The sequence below is a fragment of the Mastomys coucha genome, unplaced genomic scaffold, assembly GCF_008632895.1.
Source record: "Mastomys coucha isolate ucsf_1 unplaced genomic scaffold, UCSF_Mcou_1 pScaffold22, whole genome shotgun sequence".
In the NCBI taxonomy this organism is placed as follows: domain Eukaryota; kingdom Metazoa; phylum Chordata; class Mammalia; order Rodentia; family Muridae; genus Mastomys; species Mastomys coucha.
This window is the reverse complement of record NW_022196905.1, coordinates 144,029,748-144,045,816: the sequence shown is the minus strand read 5'-3', so window position 1 is coordinate 144,045,816 and position 16,069 is coordinate 144,029,748. Positions and strand designations below refer to the sequence as shown.

At 45.3% G+C, this 16,069-nt stretch overlaps 1 protein-coding gene across 1 annotated transcript in view; it reads right to left on the bottom strand.

Moving 5' to 3' along the window:
• LOC116068804 (WD repeat-containing protein 49-like) overlaps positions 1-16,069 on the bottom strand; it is a 54,290-nt gene that overhangs the window by 27,136 nt on the left and 11,085 nt on the right. Inside the window, exons 4-10 of the mRNA XM_031338813.1 lie at positions 13,209-13,360; positions 7,321-7,423; positions 4,934-5,040; positions 4,772-4,851; positions 3,797-3,851; positions 2,104-2,149; positions 717-776 (exon numbers count right to left, since the gene is read on the bottom strand). Coding sequence (XP_031194673.1) covers positions 717-776; positions 2,104-2,149; positions 3,797-3,851; positions 4,772-4,851; positions 4,934-5,040; positions 7,321-7,423; positions 13,209-13,360 — 603 coding nt within the window. The remainder of the gene's footprint in view (positions 1-716; positions 777-2,103; positions 2,150-3,796; positions 3,852-4,771; positions 4,852-4,933; positions 5,041-7,320; positions 7,424-13,208; positions 13,361-16,069) is intronic.

The window sequence follows — 16,069 nt, the reverse complement described above, 5'->3', positions numbered from 1 at the left end:
TCCTGTTTTGTGACAGGAATCTTGTCTTCCTTTGATGATGAACTGTGAAGTGGAAGCATGAACTGAATAAACCCTTCTCATCCCAAGTTTCTTTGGTCGTGGTAATTCAGGACAGCAATAGTAGCCCTAAGACAATGGAGTTTGTATTCTAGCGATGTGTGCCCTCTGGAATATTTGTAGGGCACATAATAGCTGGTGCTATGGCAGGCAGCTAGGTGGGGTGGCTTTATTTTCTGTATTTTTTGTCTTAATGCCTTGGCATGTGAACAGTTTTGAAGGAAGTCATTTATCCCTGGGATACTGTAGGGAGCTGGGGACATTCTGGTCCCTAACAAGCATTAGGCCTTTAACAAGCAACAGAGAGTCAGGAATGTTATGACATCACAAATACAATTTGGCCTTCTAACCACCAACCATGCCCTCCCCACCTTGAGCTTCCTGCACTTGAGGGACTCTCCAGCTGGACTCAAGGAGCACGACTTGAACTCCACCCCTCTGGTCTCACACCTCAACTTGAACATGGGGCCATCACCTCTCCCAGAGAGAAGGTGGCTGCCTGGACCTTGTCCTACTCAGGCAGGAGTCTGGCCATCCATAGCAGAGGCTTTGGAGAAACTGAGCATGCGTGGCAGGCTCAGGAAGTGTAGGGGAGCCTTTAGAGTGAAGGAGGTCTTCACTGAGTGCTACTGTGGGCCAGACAGTGGGCTGGGGCTCACCAGGTCATCCTGCCAGTGGGGCTGAGGCTTCCAGAAATGATGAAAATCACGAGGTATATCCTGTATACAAAGCCAAACAGGACCCATTGTGCAAATCATAAAATGAGCTGCCAACACATTTGCGACGTCAGAGAGAAGGTGTTGGCACATTTCATAACCCTACCCCTCACCCCACCACTGATGCAGATTTTTGAAATGTCAAAGCAAATTCCCCAAGTGCCAGTGGGAATAAAAAGCAATCCTCTCCTGACGTCTGGGTGATTGCATTTCAGCAAATCATATGTCAACTGACAAGCTCTTCTTGGATCCACCGCATAGCTTTGCCTTCATAATAAGACCCAGAGCTGTTTCATGGGCTAAACCGACGCCATCAGCCCGCGAAGCTGTAATACCAAAGGACAGATTCAATGCTGAAATTTCCCAGGTAGTCATCCCTCAAATCACTCTCAGGATGCAAGGCTTAGGCTATGAAATATAGTGAACTTTAAACGAATAAGGAGAACGGATAGTGTTTAAAGACGTTCAGAAATCCAGGACCACCCAGCAGAGCAAGCAAGGTAATAAAATGTCACAGGTAGATTTAAAACTTAGTTTTTGGGCGGTACTTTAAACTTCTGTCTCCTAATCCCCTCCATAAAGAGGGATTTCATGTCTGCAGAGACGTTATGGGTGACTTTTTATTTCCTCTTTCTGATTGGAGACGCTCTAGGATGCTTTAAAGACAGGCCAGGAAGAAGAAAGTAAAAGCCTTTCAGCCCCAACCCACCCCCACCCCATCGCCTGCCCTCCACGCCCCCCCTGCCACCACCACCCCCACTCCCTCCACCTCCCACCCCTGAAGTTCCCCCTGGAACTTGTGTTTTTGCACAAGGGCCTGAGTAGAAGCTGTGGGTGGGGAATTGGCAAGGTGTGAGTCATGAATAGAACTAGCACCGGGGCAAGCACCACCTCGGGCTACCAGGAACCCACTGGCCCTGGCAGCTCTCATAGCTGGTCCATCTTCTTAAGGGGAACTTTAGGAAGACACTGAGAAGAAAATCTTTCAAAAGAAAAGGAAAAGAAAGAATAAGGAGAAATAAAGAAAGGGAATCCTGTGTGTGTCACCCGGCAGCAAAAACATGTTCTGATCTATTTCTAAAGGAGAAGCAGGGACAGGGCTGGAGGAATGGTTCAGAGGTTAAGAGCACTGGCTGCTTTTCCAGAGGTCCTGAGTTCTGTTCCCAGCACTCTGGCAGCTGTGGACATCTGCACTCACATGCAAATCCCCCCATAGTTAAAAAAAAAAAAAAACAATACAATTACATCTAAACAATGAGATGGGCAAAGAGAGGCCTTTGGAGAGAGAGGAGGGTTTTTGAAATACTTTCATTTGTTACATTGTACTTACAAAATACACATTTATTCTTCGGTCCCATCCAACAGCTATGACACACCTAAGATAACAACAAAGTGATACATTTTTAACACTTCAGCTTCCATTTGTTATTAACCATGTGGTTTAACCGGGCCTTATCTACAGGATAAATGAAAAGATAGGAGCCTCTCTATTTTTTGTTTGTTTGTTTGTTTTTGTTTTTTGTTTTTTGTTTTTGTTTTTGTTTTTTTGAGACAGGGTTTCTCTGTGTAGCCCTAGTTGTCCTGGAACTCACTCTGTAGACCAACCAGGCTGGCCTCGAACTGGAGCTTCTCTAATGCCTATGGAGAAAAGGGGGAAATACCATTTAACAAATCAGGGTCAGTCTTTAAAGCATCAGGACTCAGAAACAGGCTACCCCATCCTTTCTGAAGTCTACAGATCCTCTGTGAGCACCTGCTTTGGGGCAGGCATGGGTGGAGTTGGGGGGAGTGAAGTGGAGGGATTTACTTGATCTTTAGAGCATGTCTGAGCTACCCAGGAAGGCTACTCACAGAAATAGCCTAAGGATTGCTTCGCTCTCTTAAAGAGTATTCAGGGAGGAGTTACTGTATTTTTGCTCTTTGATTTATAGTGGCTGAAGTTATTTGTTCTACTATGTGACTTGTTACTTTGACATTTAAAAATGATTATTTTTGTTGTTGTTATTATTATATGAATATGGGTTGTTTTGCCTGCATTTATGTATGTGCACCTGGTGCCTGTGGAGTCCAGAAGAGGGTATCAGATCCCAGGATCTGGAGTTACAGATCTTTGTGAGCACTATATGGTGCTGGGAATTGAACCTGAGTCCTCTACAAGAACAGTCAGTGTTCCAAACTGCTGAGTCATCTCTCCAGCCCTGCTGATTTTTTTTTTTTAGTTAATAAATCAATTGGTGGGGGAGATGGCTTTCTAAACAGTTATCCCAATGTGCAGAGATTTCCTTCAGCACTCTGGCAGAGCCTAGACGCCTAAATTACCTCCAGGAAGCATCCAGGGTCCCCCAAAATATTTCAACATATTTCATTCTGGAAAATTCTCTTCACTGTCATTATGGCCACCAGATCCCAAACAGCTAAGATGCTGAAGTTTTAGTTTCCGTCTGGTGGTGACTGGATTAAAGGGTCCTAACTTCTATGGGTTAGCCCACTGATGGATCCATAGCTGACTGTGCTGCTAAGAGGTGGGATCCAGGGGCTCAGCAATCAAGAGCACTGACTGTTCTTACAGAGGACCCAGTTTTGGTTTTCCAGAACCCTTATCAGCTGGATCCCAACTGTAACTCCAGTTCCAGGGCATCTTATACCCTCTGACTTCCATGGACTCCTGCATACATGTAAACTTAGGTAGACAGACATACATATACATAATAAATTAGTAAATTTTTAAAAGAGGAAAAAAGAGCTGGGCCTTGGTTGGAGGAAGTGGGCCACTAGGGATGTTTATGCCTTTGAAAGCTGTGTTCAGTCCTTGGCTTTGGGGGCTCTCTCACTTTTCTTCATGACCTGATCATCTCTCCTCTGCTATTGCCCTTCTAACCATGATGTCTTCACCTTGCCCCAGGCTGAAGTCTTAGAAACCATGAGCCAAAATACACCTCCCCTCTCTTGATGATCTGAGGCACCCTCCCCCCAACCCCGAAGCGACGGAAAGCTAACACAACCCTAGGCTGAATGGAACTCACCTATTTTGGTTCACCTCCATGTAGGTACAGTCACAGACTTCACTTTGATTTTCATCTAGAAATACATTATCATATGATGTTAAACAATTTCTTTACTAACTCTTGTTTGAATCAGCTCTCACGGGTTGCCCTAATGTATCAGAACAGACTTTGTCATTTACTTTCTAGTTGCCTGGGCCATTAAAGCACCATTCAATTGTGGTCACCTTCCCTGTCTGATTCTGCCCTTGATCAGATACAGGAAGAGCCTCTGCTTCTCCAGATAGGACCCAGTAGTACATGACACACAGAGAGAGAGAGTGAATGGCAGATGGTCAAATCAGGTTCAGGGGTGAGGCTCATGAGAGCTTCATATCTCTTTCACCTTGACATTATTTATTCCCTTTTAAAAGTTGAAGAATATGCTTCTTATCTGCTTTATTGGCATTTTACGGGCCAGATCAGGGATTTTTTTTTTTTAACCAAGAATAGGCATAGCAAATGAATGAGTAGCTTTGGTGTAGGTGAGACTCTCTTTCTCTCTCTCTCTCTCTCTCTCTCTCCATATATATATATATACATATACATATATGTATATATATATATATATATATATATATATATACATATAATTTTATTTGCATGCCTGTATGTATGTCTGTTTGAGGGGTCAGACCTTGGAGTTATAGACAGGTATGAGCTGCTCATGTGGGTGCTGGGAATTAAACCCAGGTCCTCTGGAAGAGCAATCAGTGCTCTTAACTGCTGGGCCATCTCTCCAGCCCCAGGTGAGGAGATGTATAATAAGAGACTTCAATTTAATTTGTGTGGTTGTATCTCCATGAAATGTTAAGTCCAGAAACATTAAATACCATGAAATAGAGAGAAAGGGGGTAGGGAGATGCTATATGCCTGCGAGGTGCAATCTTACTTGATTCATTTCCTGCTTATGATAAATGCACAGTTGTGCATCGAAACTTTATGGGGACCACTTGCCGTGCTGAAGGGTATGCAGACAGTGTCCATTGTTGTAGCTCCATATTTTCAGACAGCCATCTCTTCCCCCAGTAACAAGCCTAGGAAACAGATTGTCTCACTAGGATGACATGACTCAGGTCACCCCGCTCAAAGGTTCATGATGTGAGAGAAAGACTGTACCTTCTTCCGCTGGAGTCAAAGGTCAGACAGGTGATGCCAGCATTGCCATGAGTGCCAATAAATTCTGACACCTGTCTTCCCGTTTCAAAGTCCCACACTTTCACTACCTGTATCAAAGTTGAAGGAAAGATGGCTTAGGGATAATGACTATCAAATCAGAGGAAATTTGCTTTTACAAGTCTGGTGACATCGATATTAAAGAGGACAGCTTAGGACAGCTGGAGAGATGACTCTGAGGACCAGGGATCCAGTCCCCAGCACCCACATGGCAGCTCATAACCATCTGTAACTCCAGTTCTAGAGGATCCAGCACCCTTATCTGACCTCTGCAGACAGTACAAGAACATGGTATACATGCATACATGCAGGCCAAACACCCAAACACATTAAATAAAAATAAATACATCTTTTTAAAAAGATTTATTTATTTATTTTATATATATGAGTACACACTGTAGCTGTACAGATAGTTGTGTACCTTCATCTGGTTGTTGGGAATGACATTTTTTAGGTCCTCTGCTCCCTCTGGTCGGCCCCGCTCACTCCGGCCCAAAGATTTATTTATTATTATAAATAAGTACACTGTAGCTATCTTCAGATGCACCAGAAGAGGGAGTCAGATCTCATTATGGGTGGTTGTGAGCCACCATGTGGTTGCTGGGATTTAAACTCAGGACCTTTGGAAGAGCAATCAATGCTCTTACCCGCTGAGCCATCTCACCCGTCCCAAAATAAACAAATCTTAAAAATAAAAGTTTACCTAAATCTGTCTGTACTCCTAGACAAGCTGGCTTCCTTGAATGTATTCATTGGCTAGCATAGCCATAGGACATTGCTAGGACCAGATCTCTTAAACAACAGAAATGTTTTGTTTCACAGTCTGGAGGTTCAAAGTCCACCAGAATCAAGGTGTTGTTGGGTGTGAGAGTGTTAAGCATCAACTTGACAAAATCTAGAATCACCAGGGAGGAGCTTCTCAGTGGGGGCTTCTCTAGATCAGGGTGACCTTTGGGCATGCTTGGCAAGGATTTTCTTAAGCTTGGGTGAACTGAGGTAGGAAGACCCATCCTGACTGTGGGAGGCACAGTTCCTTGCATCAGTCCTGGAATGAATGAGGAACTAAGCTCACACTTCTGGGCTGTAGGATGTAGTGTGTGACCTGAGCTCACACATCTGGGCTATGGATGCAGAGTGACCTAGGATCATGCTTCTGGGCTGTGGATACAGAGTGACCTAGGGTCATGCTTCTGGGCTGAAGGCAGTGTGATCTAGGGTCATGCTTCTAGGCTGTGGATGCAGAATGACCTAGGGTCATGCTTCTGGACTGTGGATGCAGAGTGACCTGAGCTCACACTTTTGGGCTGTGGACACAGAGTGACCTAGGGTCATGCTTCTGGACTGTGGACACAGAGTGACCTAGGGTCATGCTTCTGGACTGTGGACGCAGAGTGACCTAGGGTCATGCTTCTGGACTGTGGATACAGAGTGACCTAGGGTCATGCTTCTGGACTGTGGATGCAGTGTGACCTAGGGTCATGCTTCTGGGCTGTGGATGCAGTGTGACCTAGGGTCATGCTTCTGGGCTGTGGATGCAGTGTGACCTGAGCTCAAACTTGCAGGCTGTGGATACAGTGTGACCTGAGCTCATGCTCGTAGTCTGTGGATGCAATGTGACCTCAGTTGATGCTTCTGGACTGTGGTTGCATTATGGCCAGTTGTCTGTAGGTTTTGCCCTGTTGACTTCCTGAGGGCAACAGTAGACTGTAATTTGGGACATGAACTAAAAAAAAAAAAAAAAAAAAAAAATCCCTTTGACCCAGAAGTTGCATTAGGTTTTTATCAAAGCTGAGGTAGTGGGACTCATTTCCTGTGCCGTCTATAGTTCCGGTCCTACGATCTCCCTCAGCTGATTTCCTTTCCTGCAATTTCTCTCTTTCAGCCCCAACCCTTGAGCAGCCTTTGAAGGAGATTTCCTCCTCCTGTCTTGATGGCTGCAGTCAGTCCCCACCCCAGGAAGGGTTCCCCAGTTGTCTCTCAAGGTCCCTTTGAGAGCAGACAGTGGAGTAGTGTTTCAATCACTTAACTTGAGAAGTATTTGCTTTACAACATACGAGATAATCACAAGGATATAATACTCTCAGAATGGGTGTTCCTTCCAAATAGCTCATACTGGGAGCCACTGGGGAAACATCAGGCTCTTCCACTTGACTCTAAGCAAAGACTGTCCAAACAATACAGGGTGATTAACAGAGCAGAACTGAATGGCCACCCCCACTGTTGATTTCTAGGAACAGAACACACTGCTCAGCTTTAATGGAAAGATGGAGAGGCCAGGCTACCTCACGAATGTGGCATTCATTGCTAAGATATCAGGAGTGGATACTTACGGAGGCTTCGCAGCAGCTGATCACATGTCTGAAGGCTGAGTTATACCTGCAGCACACCACAGGCTCTTGGTGGGAACGCACCAGGTGGGGCTCTGGGACAGACCTTGCTCATGAAAAACAAGAGATAGTGAACACCTGTGGTGACTGCTTGTCAGGATACCCAGGAGGGAGGTTATCTGCTGCTCCATTACACAGTGGCCAGCAGGAAAGGCTTTAGGCTCAAATGATGGATCTAAGACACTGGGAAACTTGCCTAACTGCTTAAAATCCCACCCTCTAATCTGCAATATGGTGTTAGTGATACCTGTTTTACAGGGTTATAACAGGGCATGCTAGCTGGTTTTTATGTCAAGTTGACACAGGCTACAGTCATCAGAGAGGAGGAAGATTCAATTGAGAAAATGCCTCTGTAAGATCTGATTGTAGCAAGCCTGTTGGACACTGGTGGGGGAGGGTCCAGCCTAGAGTTCATGGTGCCATCCCTGGGCTGGTCGTCCAGGGTGCTATACAAAAAGCAGGCTGAGCAAGTCATGTGGAGCAAGCACCCCTGCATGATCTCTGCTTTAGCTCCTGCCTCCAGGTTCCTGCCCTGTTTGAGTTCCTGTCCTGACTTCCCTCACTGATAAACAGTGATGTGGAAGCATAAGCCAAATAAATCCTTCCCTTCCCAACTTGCTTTGGTTGTGGCGTTTCATCACAGCAATAGGCATGGGGGTTTAATAGAAAAAGATATGTGGGCATCTTCTCAGAATCATACACTTGACTGACACATGATAATGCACACTCAGTACACAAGTGACTGGCACATGATGAGGTGTAATGACTACTAAAGAAGGAAATGGAGAGCATGCACCTCTGATTGATTGATTGATTGATTGATTGATTGATTGATTAATTGATTGAGACAGGGTCTCCTGTAGCTCAGGCTGTCCTCAAACTCAAGATCCTCCTAATTCTGTCTCCTGAGCAATAATTGCATAACAGGTATGTGCCACAACAAGCAGCCATGCATCTCCTTGTAGGGGCAGGGGAAGTGTGATTTGATGGCTCATAGAATGATCTAGAGCGATGAGAATTTAGATCTCCTCCCAAACAAAGATAAATTAGTATACTACGAAGCCTTCTGCCCAAAAGGCAACACTTCTCAATTACTGCAGGGATGAGGCCAAGCAGATCTCAGCAGGCCCTGTGCTGTGACTCCCATGAGTACCCAGGTGCAGTGGGCATGCCAGAGTAATCAACCTGCTTCCATATTCTGTCTCTGGGAAGCCAGCACTCAACAGCCGCTTGAGCCCCTTGGCCTCATTTCCTCATCTGCAAAATACAACCCTTTATGGAAACCTGAGGAATAATGACGAGGAAATGCATATAAATGTCCACATGCAGTGGACACAATACCGAGCATTAATTCCATGTGTGGTCTCCCTGCCACCTCCCTCTCAATTGTTCTGCAATGAAGCCTCAAGCTTGGTCACAGGAGAATGGGGCAGAGCCTCCTACCAATCTGTAGCCTCAGACAAGATGCTCAGACAACTCTCCAAGAAAGAGCAACCTGTGCCTGGGCTTTAGGAGGTGATGGTAGGGTCTGGCGCAGGCAGGAGGAGGCAGGAAGTCTAAAGATAGGAGGAACCGAGGGAAAGGAGAAAAACCTCTGGGTCTGGCTGCTGGTCTGATCCTTTTCCCCAGATGCTGGGGGAGGAGCTTAGGCTTTGCAAAGGAGGGTTAGGTAACTCTGGGTTGCACAGCTCCTGAGTGACAGAAGGGATGGGGTGGGCTAGGACAGGGGACATGATCTGGCACCTAACTGTTAGCACTAGAGATTGAGATTGTGTTTGCCACGAATCAGAATTTCCAGTCACTGCGTTCCAAAAGGAATCAATCAAGCGAGCTGTTTGTTCTACACAACTCTATCACGCAGAACAAACAGGAGTTAGCTTGGCAGAAGCTTTCTCTTCCAGCAGGCTGTTTTGGCATCCTGAGTGAAGCACTCAAGATCTCCAAGGAGCCTGGCTGTACCAACAATCACTTAGTTGTGCCTCTATTAGAGTTTTCTGAGCCGTTCTAGCTAGCCGCATGGCTTCACTGAGATTAGAAAGGGAGTGGGTGGCCAAGAATGAGGTCACAGCAAATAGATTAAGAAATGCCCACCCATGCCTATGTTCACAACTCAAGAGAAGACATGGGCAGGACAAAGGTCCTATTTGGGGCTCAGCAAGCCAGTCACCATTGTGAAAAAGTACCTGACACACTCAGGCTCTGACAGTCACTCTAAGGATTTTCTGTATCCTTGTCTTGGACCATGTATTCTGGTTAACACTGGAGGAAGCTGTGGTGGGAGGAGGAATGTGTGTTGTACAGCCAGGAGGAATAATAGGGGATGAAGAGTGGGCCACACAGGCTGGGGGAATGGCTCAGAGGTTAAAAGCACTGGCTGTTCTTCCAGGGGACCTGGGTTTGATTCCTATATTCACATAAAAATAAATAAGTTAAAAAAAAAAAAAAGAGTGGGCCACCCTTGTACTGGGCTAGCCGTGATGAGGTCCATGCTTTTGGATGGCAGAGAGCCTTACAGTTCTCAAAGCATATGCCAAGCATCCCAGCGCTCATGCTAGCAGGGCAGGGGAGAATTCCTTTTCCACAGACAGGTATGGCTTATTCCATTGCCTTTGGGCCTCTAGGGCAGGCTATGGCAAAGGGCACCAGGAAGTCCATTGCCTTTTGTCTGATGCTTGCCTGCCAGGTTATTTATTTATTTGTTTGTTTATTTATTTATTTAATGTGTATGACTGTTTTGGCTACATGTATGTATGGGTACCGCATGGGTGCCTCATGCCAGTAGAAGTCAAGAGAATGCATAGGATCCCCTGGAACTGGACTTCTGGATAGTTACCAAGGACCATATGGATGCCAGAAACTGAGCCTGACCTTCCCCACCCCAACCCCACAAGAGCAGTAAGTGCTCTTAATTGTTGAATCCTCTCTTCTGACCCTTATGGGTTTTGTTTGTTTGTGTCTTTGTTTGTTTGATTGATTTTTTCCATATAGTATATTCTGATTATGGTTCCTCCTGCCCAAGATCCTCCCAGGTCCTCCCCACCATCTCATCCACCCATATCCACATCTTCCCTTGCTCTTTCATGAGAAAACAAACAGGCATCTAAAAATAAATAAATACAAACTTAAATACGACAAAACAAACAAACTTTAATAAGACAAAAACAAATGAACAAATGAACAAATGGAAAAAAAGGAGCCAAAAAAAAAAAAAAGAGCTCAAGAAGCACATGTAGATGCAGACATATACACTGGAACATATAGAGGAAGAGATACACAGTGGGTCATATAGACACAGAGACACGTTGGCATATATAGATGTAGAGACACACATACTGGCTCGTATAGATGCAGAGACATGCACATTGGCACATGTAGATGCAGAGACACCCACACTGGCACATATAGAGGCAGACACACATTGGCACATATAGACACAGAGACACATACAATGACATATATAGAAATCTCCCAAAAGCTCAAAACATGAATGAGATGAAACCCATCCCCAACACTGTGTGGTGGCCAAGAAACTGAGACTAGATAGGCCAGGGACCCAGGGTAAACCAAATACTACACTCTACTAAATGATGATAGCTTGGCATCCTGCTATATATTATATATGTATATATATAGTTTATGTGTGTATGTATGTATATGTATATATGTGTGTATATACATATATATGTGTGTATATTATGTTATACATGTATATGAATATGTGTATATCATGTATGTTATATATACATACATATAGTTTGTGTGTATATGTACATATGTGTATATATGTGTATATATACATATATGTATGTGTGTATACACATATGTGTATATATACATACATATATTCTCTAATATATGAGCAAGACCAGTACCCTGCTCAGCCACCATCAGAGAAGTGTCTTCCTGCAATAGATGAGAACAAACACACAGGCCCACTGCTGGACCTTGTAGCACTCCCAAATGGGATATCTCCATGAATGTCCTCCACTCACAGCTCAGGGAATCCTGAGGAAGAGGAGGCAGAAAGATCTTAAGAGCCAGAGAGGATGGAGAACATCTAAGACTCAAAGCCTCTTACACACAGCAGGACCAGTGCCTGTGTGAACTCAGAGCGACTGCAGCAGCATGCACAGGGACTGCAATCCCAGAACTGAGAGTGGAGGTGGATGCAATCTCTCATCCCTAACCCAGAAGCTACCACCAGTTGATAACCACTCCCAAATGAAACTTTCGTTTTCTCTAATGGAGTGTTACTGGACATATGAACCACTCTTAAAGGCCAGGGCCCTACCCAGCAGCATATGGCCAACACACAACAAACTCAGTGGCATCTTTGGACGTTCTTTGCCTCATATTACTTTGCTGGGCTTTTTTTTTTTATCCCTTACCATACAGGTCTTTTACTTGTATTTTATAGTTTTCAATTTTAGGGGCTTTTTCAGGGGAGATTTCTGTGTGCGCCAAAGGTTCCCTCTCCTTTATGATTCATTTAAGCAGGCGGGTACATGCAGAAAGAAGCCAGAAGCCTGCCTTCTTCCAGAGGCAGGATGTCTTGTTTTTTGCTCCTGGCTCCCATGCACCATGGCAATCCATTCCCAGCTTCTGGATCCCTAATTATACATCTATGAAGGGTTAAACTAGGCAATCTCTGTATACCTGATGTTACCGTAAGACTAAAAGCCTCTGTCCAGGCAGGGTAGAGACAGCTAAGGTGCCTGGAGCCAACTCATGCTCAGAGTCCTCTCTGAGTCCATAAAACCAGACAGCTTCAGCCCAGGAAGGGCAGAGGTGGAAGAGAAGGCAAGTGGCCACTAGATTCTTTGCCAAAAAGGCAATGATGATATAACTGGGGCTTGGGGTAGGGTATGGGGGTCTCAAAGGAACTAGAATGCGTGTGAAGTTGGAGAGACTCTACACCTAAGGAATTATAGCCTCAGACACTGGGGAAGAGAATCGACTCAGGGGTCCCCATCCCTTTGGCATGTGCCACCCTACATGGGTAGCTTGCTTTATGGATGGGGGAAGGAGTGCGTTTTGGTTAGGGTTTCATTGCTGTGAAGGGACACCATGACCAAGCCAATTCTTACAAAGGACATTTAATCTGGGATGATTTATAGGTTCAGAGGTGTGGTCCACTATCATCATGGCAGGAAGCATGGCAGCAGCCAGACAGGCGTGATGCTGGAAGAGCACCAAGAGTTCTACATCTTAATCTGAAGGTACGCAGGAGGAAGTATCTTCCACAGCCCACCAAAAAGAGACTAGCTCACTGGGTGTAGCTTTAATTTAAGAGATCTCAAAGCCTACCCCATTTCCTCCAACAAGGCCACACCTCCTTATAGTACCATTCCACATGAGCCAACCATTCAAACATATGATTCTATGAGGGCCAAACCTGTTCAAACCACCACAGGGGGTCTGAGGCATGGGGAATGGCAGAGGTAACAGCCCTATAGGAACGCCAGACCCCTAGATCTCCTTCTGTTTAGCTTCTGCCTTTGGATCTGGATTGATCCGCATATATATGGTGATATATTGGATCCACATATATATATGTACACACACACACACACACATACATCCGATTAAGGTTGGCAGGTGGGAGAGGTATGAAAGGAAGTTACTTCTGGATAGTACAGGTTACTCTGGTGTTACTAGAGGAAGCGTTGAAAGAGCCTCATCAAATATAAGCTGAAGGCTAGAGGCGTAGGGTTACATTTTCAGAGCCTGAGACTCAAGCATTGAGTAGAATATTGACCACACCACTGGGACTCTCTAGAATCCTCTAGAATATTGCACATGCAAATCTCAGATGACAGACAGTTACCTACCCCACTTTCAGGTGAAGGAAAGCCAGGGTACCTGTGGCTACACACAGGACTCTAGGTCTGGGCAGATAGAGGCAGGCTGTGAGTTCTCCCTTGATGCCGCTGGCTTTGGAAGACACTGTACAGCAGCAGTCGTGGGTCTCCAGATCCCAGATCTGTGGAGAAAATGGGGAGAAAGTAATGGGTTTTAGGTCTTCTTTCTTTAGAGAGGATCTCCCTGTGTAGCCCAGGCTTGCTGCAGACTCTAAATCCTACGTGAAAGGTGACCAAAGAGAGGGACAATTGTGACCATGAGTTTCTAGGCTCTATTCTTCTCACAAGGAAATAACCAATCACCCCATTCTCTAGGGACCCAGCTTTCATAGCTCTGTTTCCAGTTTTTAATTCAAGACCACCCACCTTGTCACCAGGCAGATACTTGGAAGTTACATGGAATGGGTTCTTGTGTGGCTGTTGTTTGAGGACATGTCAGTACAGACAGTCCATCTACCTAGTTTGGAATCCAATTGGTTCCATCTGGGTAGCCTAACATCTCTTCCTCTCAGTACTGTCTGTAACATAGAGACACATGCCCACAAGCACTCAGACAAGAACATATACATGCACACATACATGCATATACACACATGTGTACACATATACAAAGACACAGACACATACATCAACACACAAATATGTACACATATACACATATACATACAGACATAATATGACAGCACACATACACACACACACACATACACACACACACCAAATCCACACATCTAAACTCAGTGTGCAGTTGTATTCAGCCTGGAGGAGGCTTACATTTCCCTCTGATAGTGTTGCATAGAGAATTTTAGAAAATCGATTAAAAGCAATCCCTAGAGAAGTGGTTAAAATCTAATAATGATTCAACATGATTACAATAATATTGCTGTCAATCATTTGTGAGGCTTCTAAATCATGCTGTGGCTCTGGCATTCTGTTAGGAGACTGTGAGCTGGTGAAGGCTACAGTGCATGAGAGGAGCAGCTGGAGCCAGAGGTGAGGGGTCGATGGTGGTGGGAGAGGTGGTTGGGGGTACAGGTGGCACATGCCTTTAATCCCAGCATTCAGGAGGCAGAGGCAGATCTCTGAGTTTGAGGACAGTCTAGTCTACAAAGTGAGTTCCAGGACAGCCGGACTACACAGAGAAACCCTGTCTCAAAAAAACCAAACCAAACCAAACTAACTAAATAATAAAATAAAGGAGAGAAGAGCAGGCTGGGTACAGTACATAATGGGGACATCCATGACCATCAGAGAGACAGTGGTTACCGTTCAAAGTGACACACACCTGCCATGTGTCAGCCACCTTGAGTCCTGGTTTCCTTCACTTTTTGTTGTGAGTGAATTGCTATCCTGCCTTCAAATGGTGAATAACCCCAGTTCGTCAGGATGAGGCTCGATTTGGAAAAGGGGTTGTTGAGATTAAGTAGTGAGGATGAATGAAGTCTTCAGGGAGCAGGCTAAACTTGAATCCAACAAAGTGAGGAGAGTTAGAGAGAGGTAGCGGGAAGATGGCACATGACGACAATGGTGGAGATCTGGACAGTACATCTCCAACCAAAGAATACCAGGATTGTCAGATGTACTGGCTGGTTTTGTGTGTCAACTTGACACAAGCTGGAGTTATCACAGAGAAAGGAGCTTCAGGTGAGGAAATGCCTCCATGGACCCAGCTGTGGGGCATTTTCTCAATTAGTGATCAAGGGAGGAGGGCCCCATGTGGGTGGTGCCATCCCTGGGCTGGTAGTCTTGGGTTCTATAAGAAAGTAAGCTGATCGAGCCAGGGGAAGCAAGCCAGTAAGCAATATCCCTCCATGGCCTCTATATCAGCTCCTGCTTCCTGCCCTGCTTGAGTTCCAGTCCTGACTTGCTTTGGTGATGAACAGCAATGTGGAAGTGTAAGCTGAATAAACCCTTTCCTCCCCAACTTGCTTCTTGGTCATGATGTTTGTGCAGGGATAGAAACCCTGACATTGCTGGGCGGTGGTGACGCATGCCTTTAATCCCAGCACTTGGGAGGCAGAGGCAGGTGGATTTCTGAGTTCGAGGCCAGCCTGGTCTACAGAGTGAGTTCCAGGACAGCCAGGGCTACACAGAGAAACCCTGTCTCGAAAAACCAAAAAAAAAAAAAAAAAAGAAAAAAAAAGAAACCCTGACATCAGGTGACTGTTGAAAGGCAGGCCTGGGGCCTGGGTTTACCCCACTTTCACAGCTTTGAGCTTCTAGCCTTGGAACTATAAGCCAGTACATTTCTGTTATTTAGCCTACCCTGTCTCTGGCACTTTGTTATGGCAGCCCATTTGAGTCAGCTTTCTATTGAAGAGGTCAGCTCAGGAACTTTGGAAAATTTCACCAGGTGAAAATTTCCCTCCAGGAAGAGAAAGGTCATAGAGCACGTAGGCATCCCTCCCCTCAGAAGGGAGAGGCTAATTACATTCCTCAGACCACAGGAGGGATCAATCAACTGCTGACCACCTGCAGATAAGGGAAGCTCAGAGCATGTAGACACATTTTTCAGGGCAGACAGACTGTTCCCCTCTTCCCCCTACAGACAAGGAAAGCCCTTACTACGTCTAAGGACCAATCAATTTAAAAGTCACACTGTTCTGACAATCACATTGTACCTAGTGACTGTTGCTCTATTCTACACCTGAAAACTGAGAGTTGTCATGGTCATATTGTCTCTTCACAGCACTAAAACCCTAGCATGTGCAAAACCATGAGCTCCACCCTGGGCAACTAAAACTGTATTGAAAAGCAAAGAAGAGAGAGCTAAGATAGCACATTTGCCTTGCCCGACCACATGATGCCTCAGATCACGCAAAGCAAGAAGA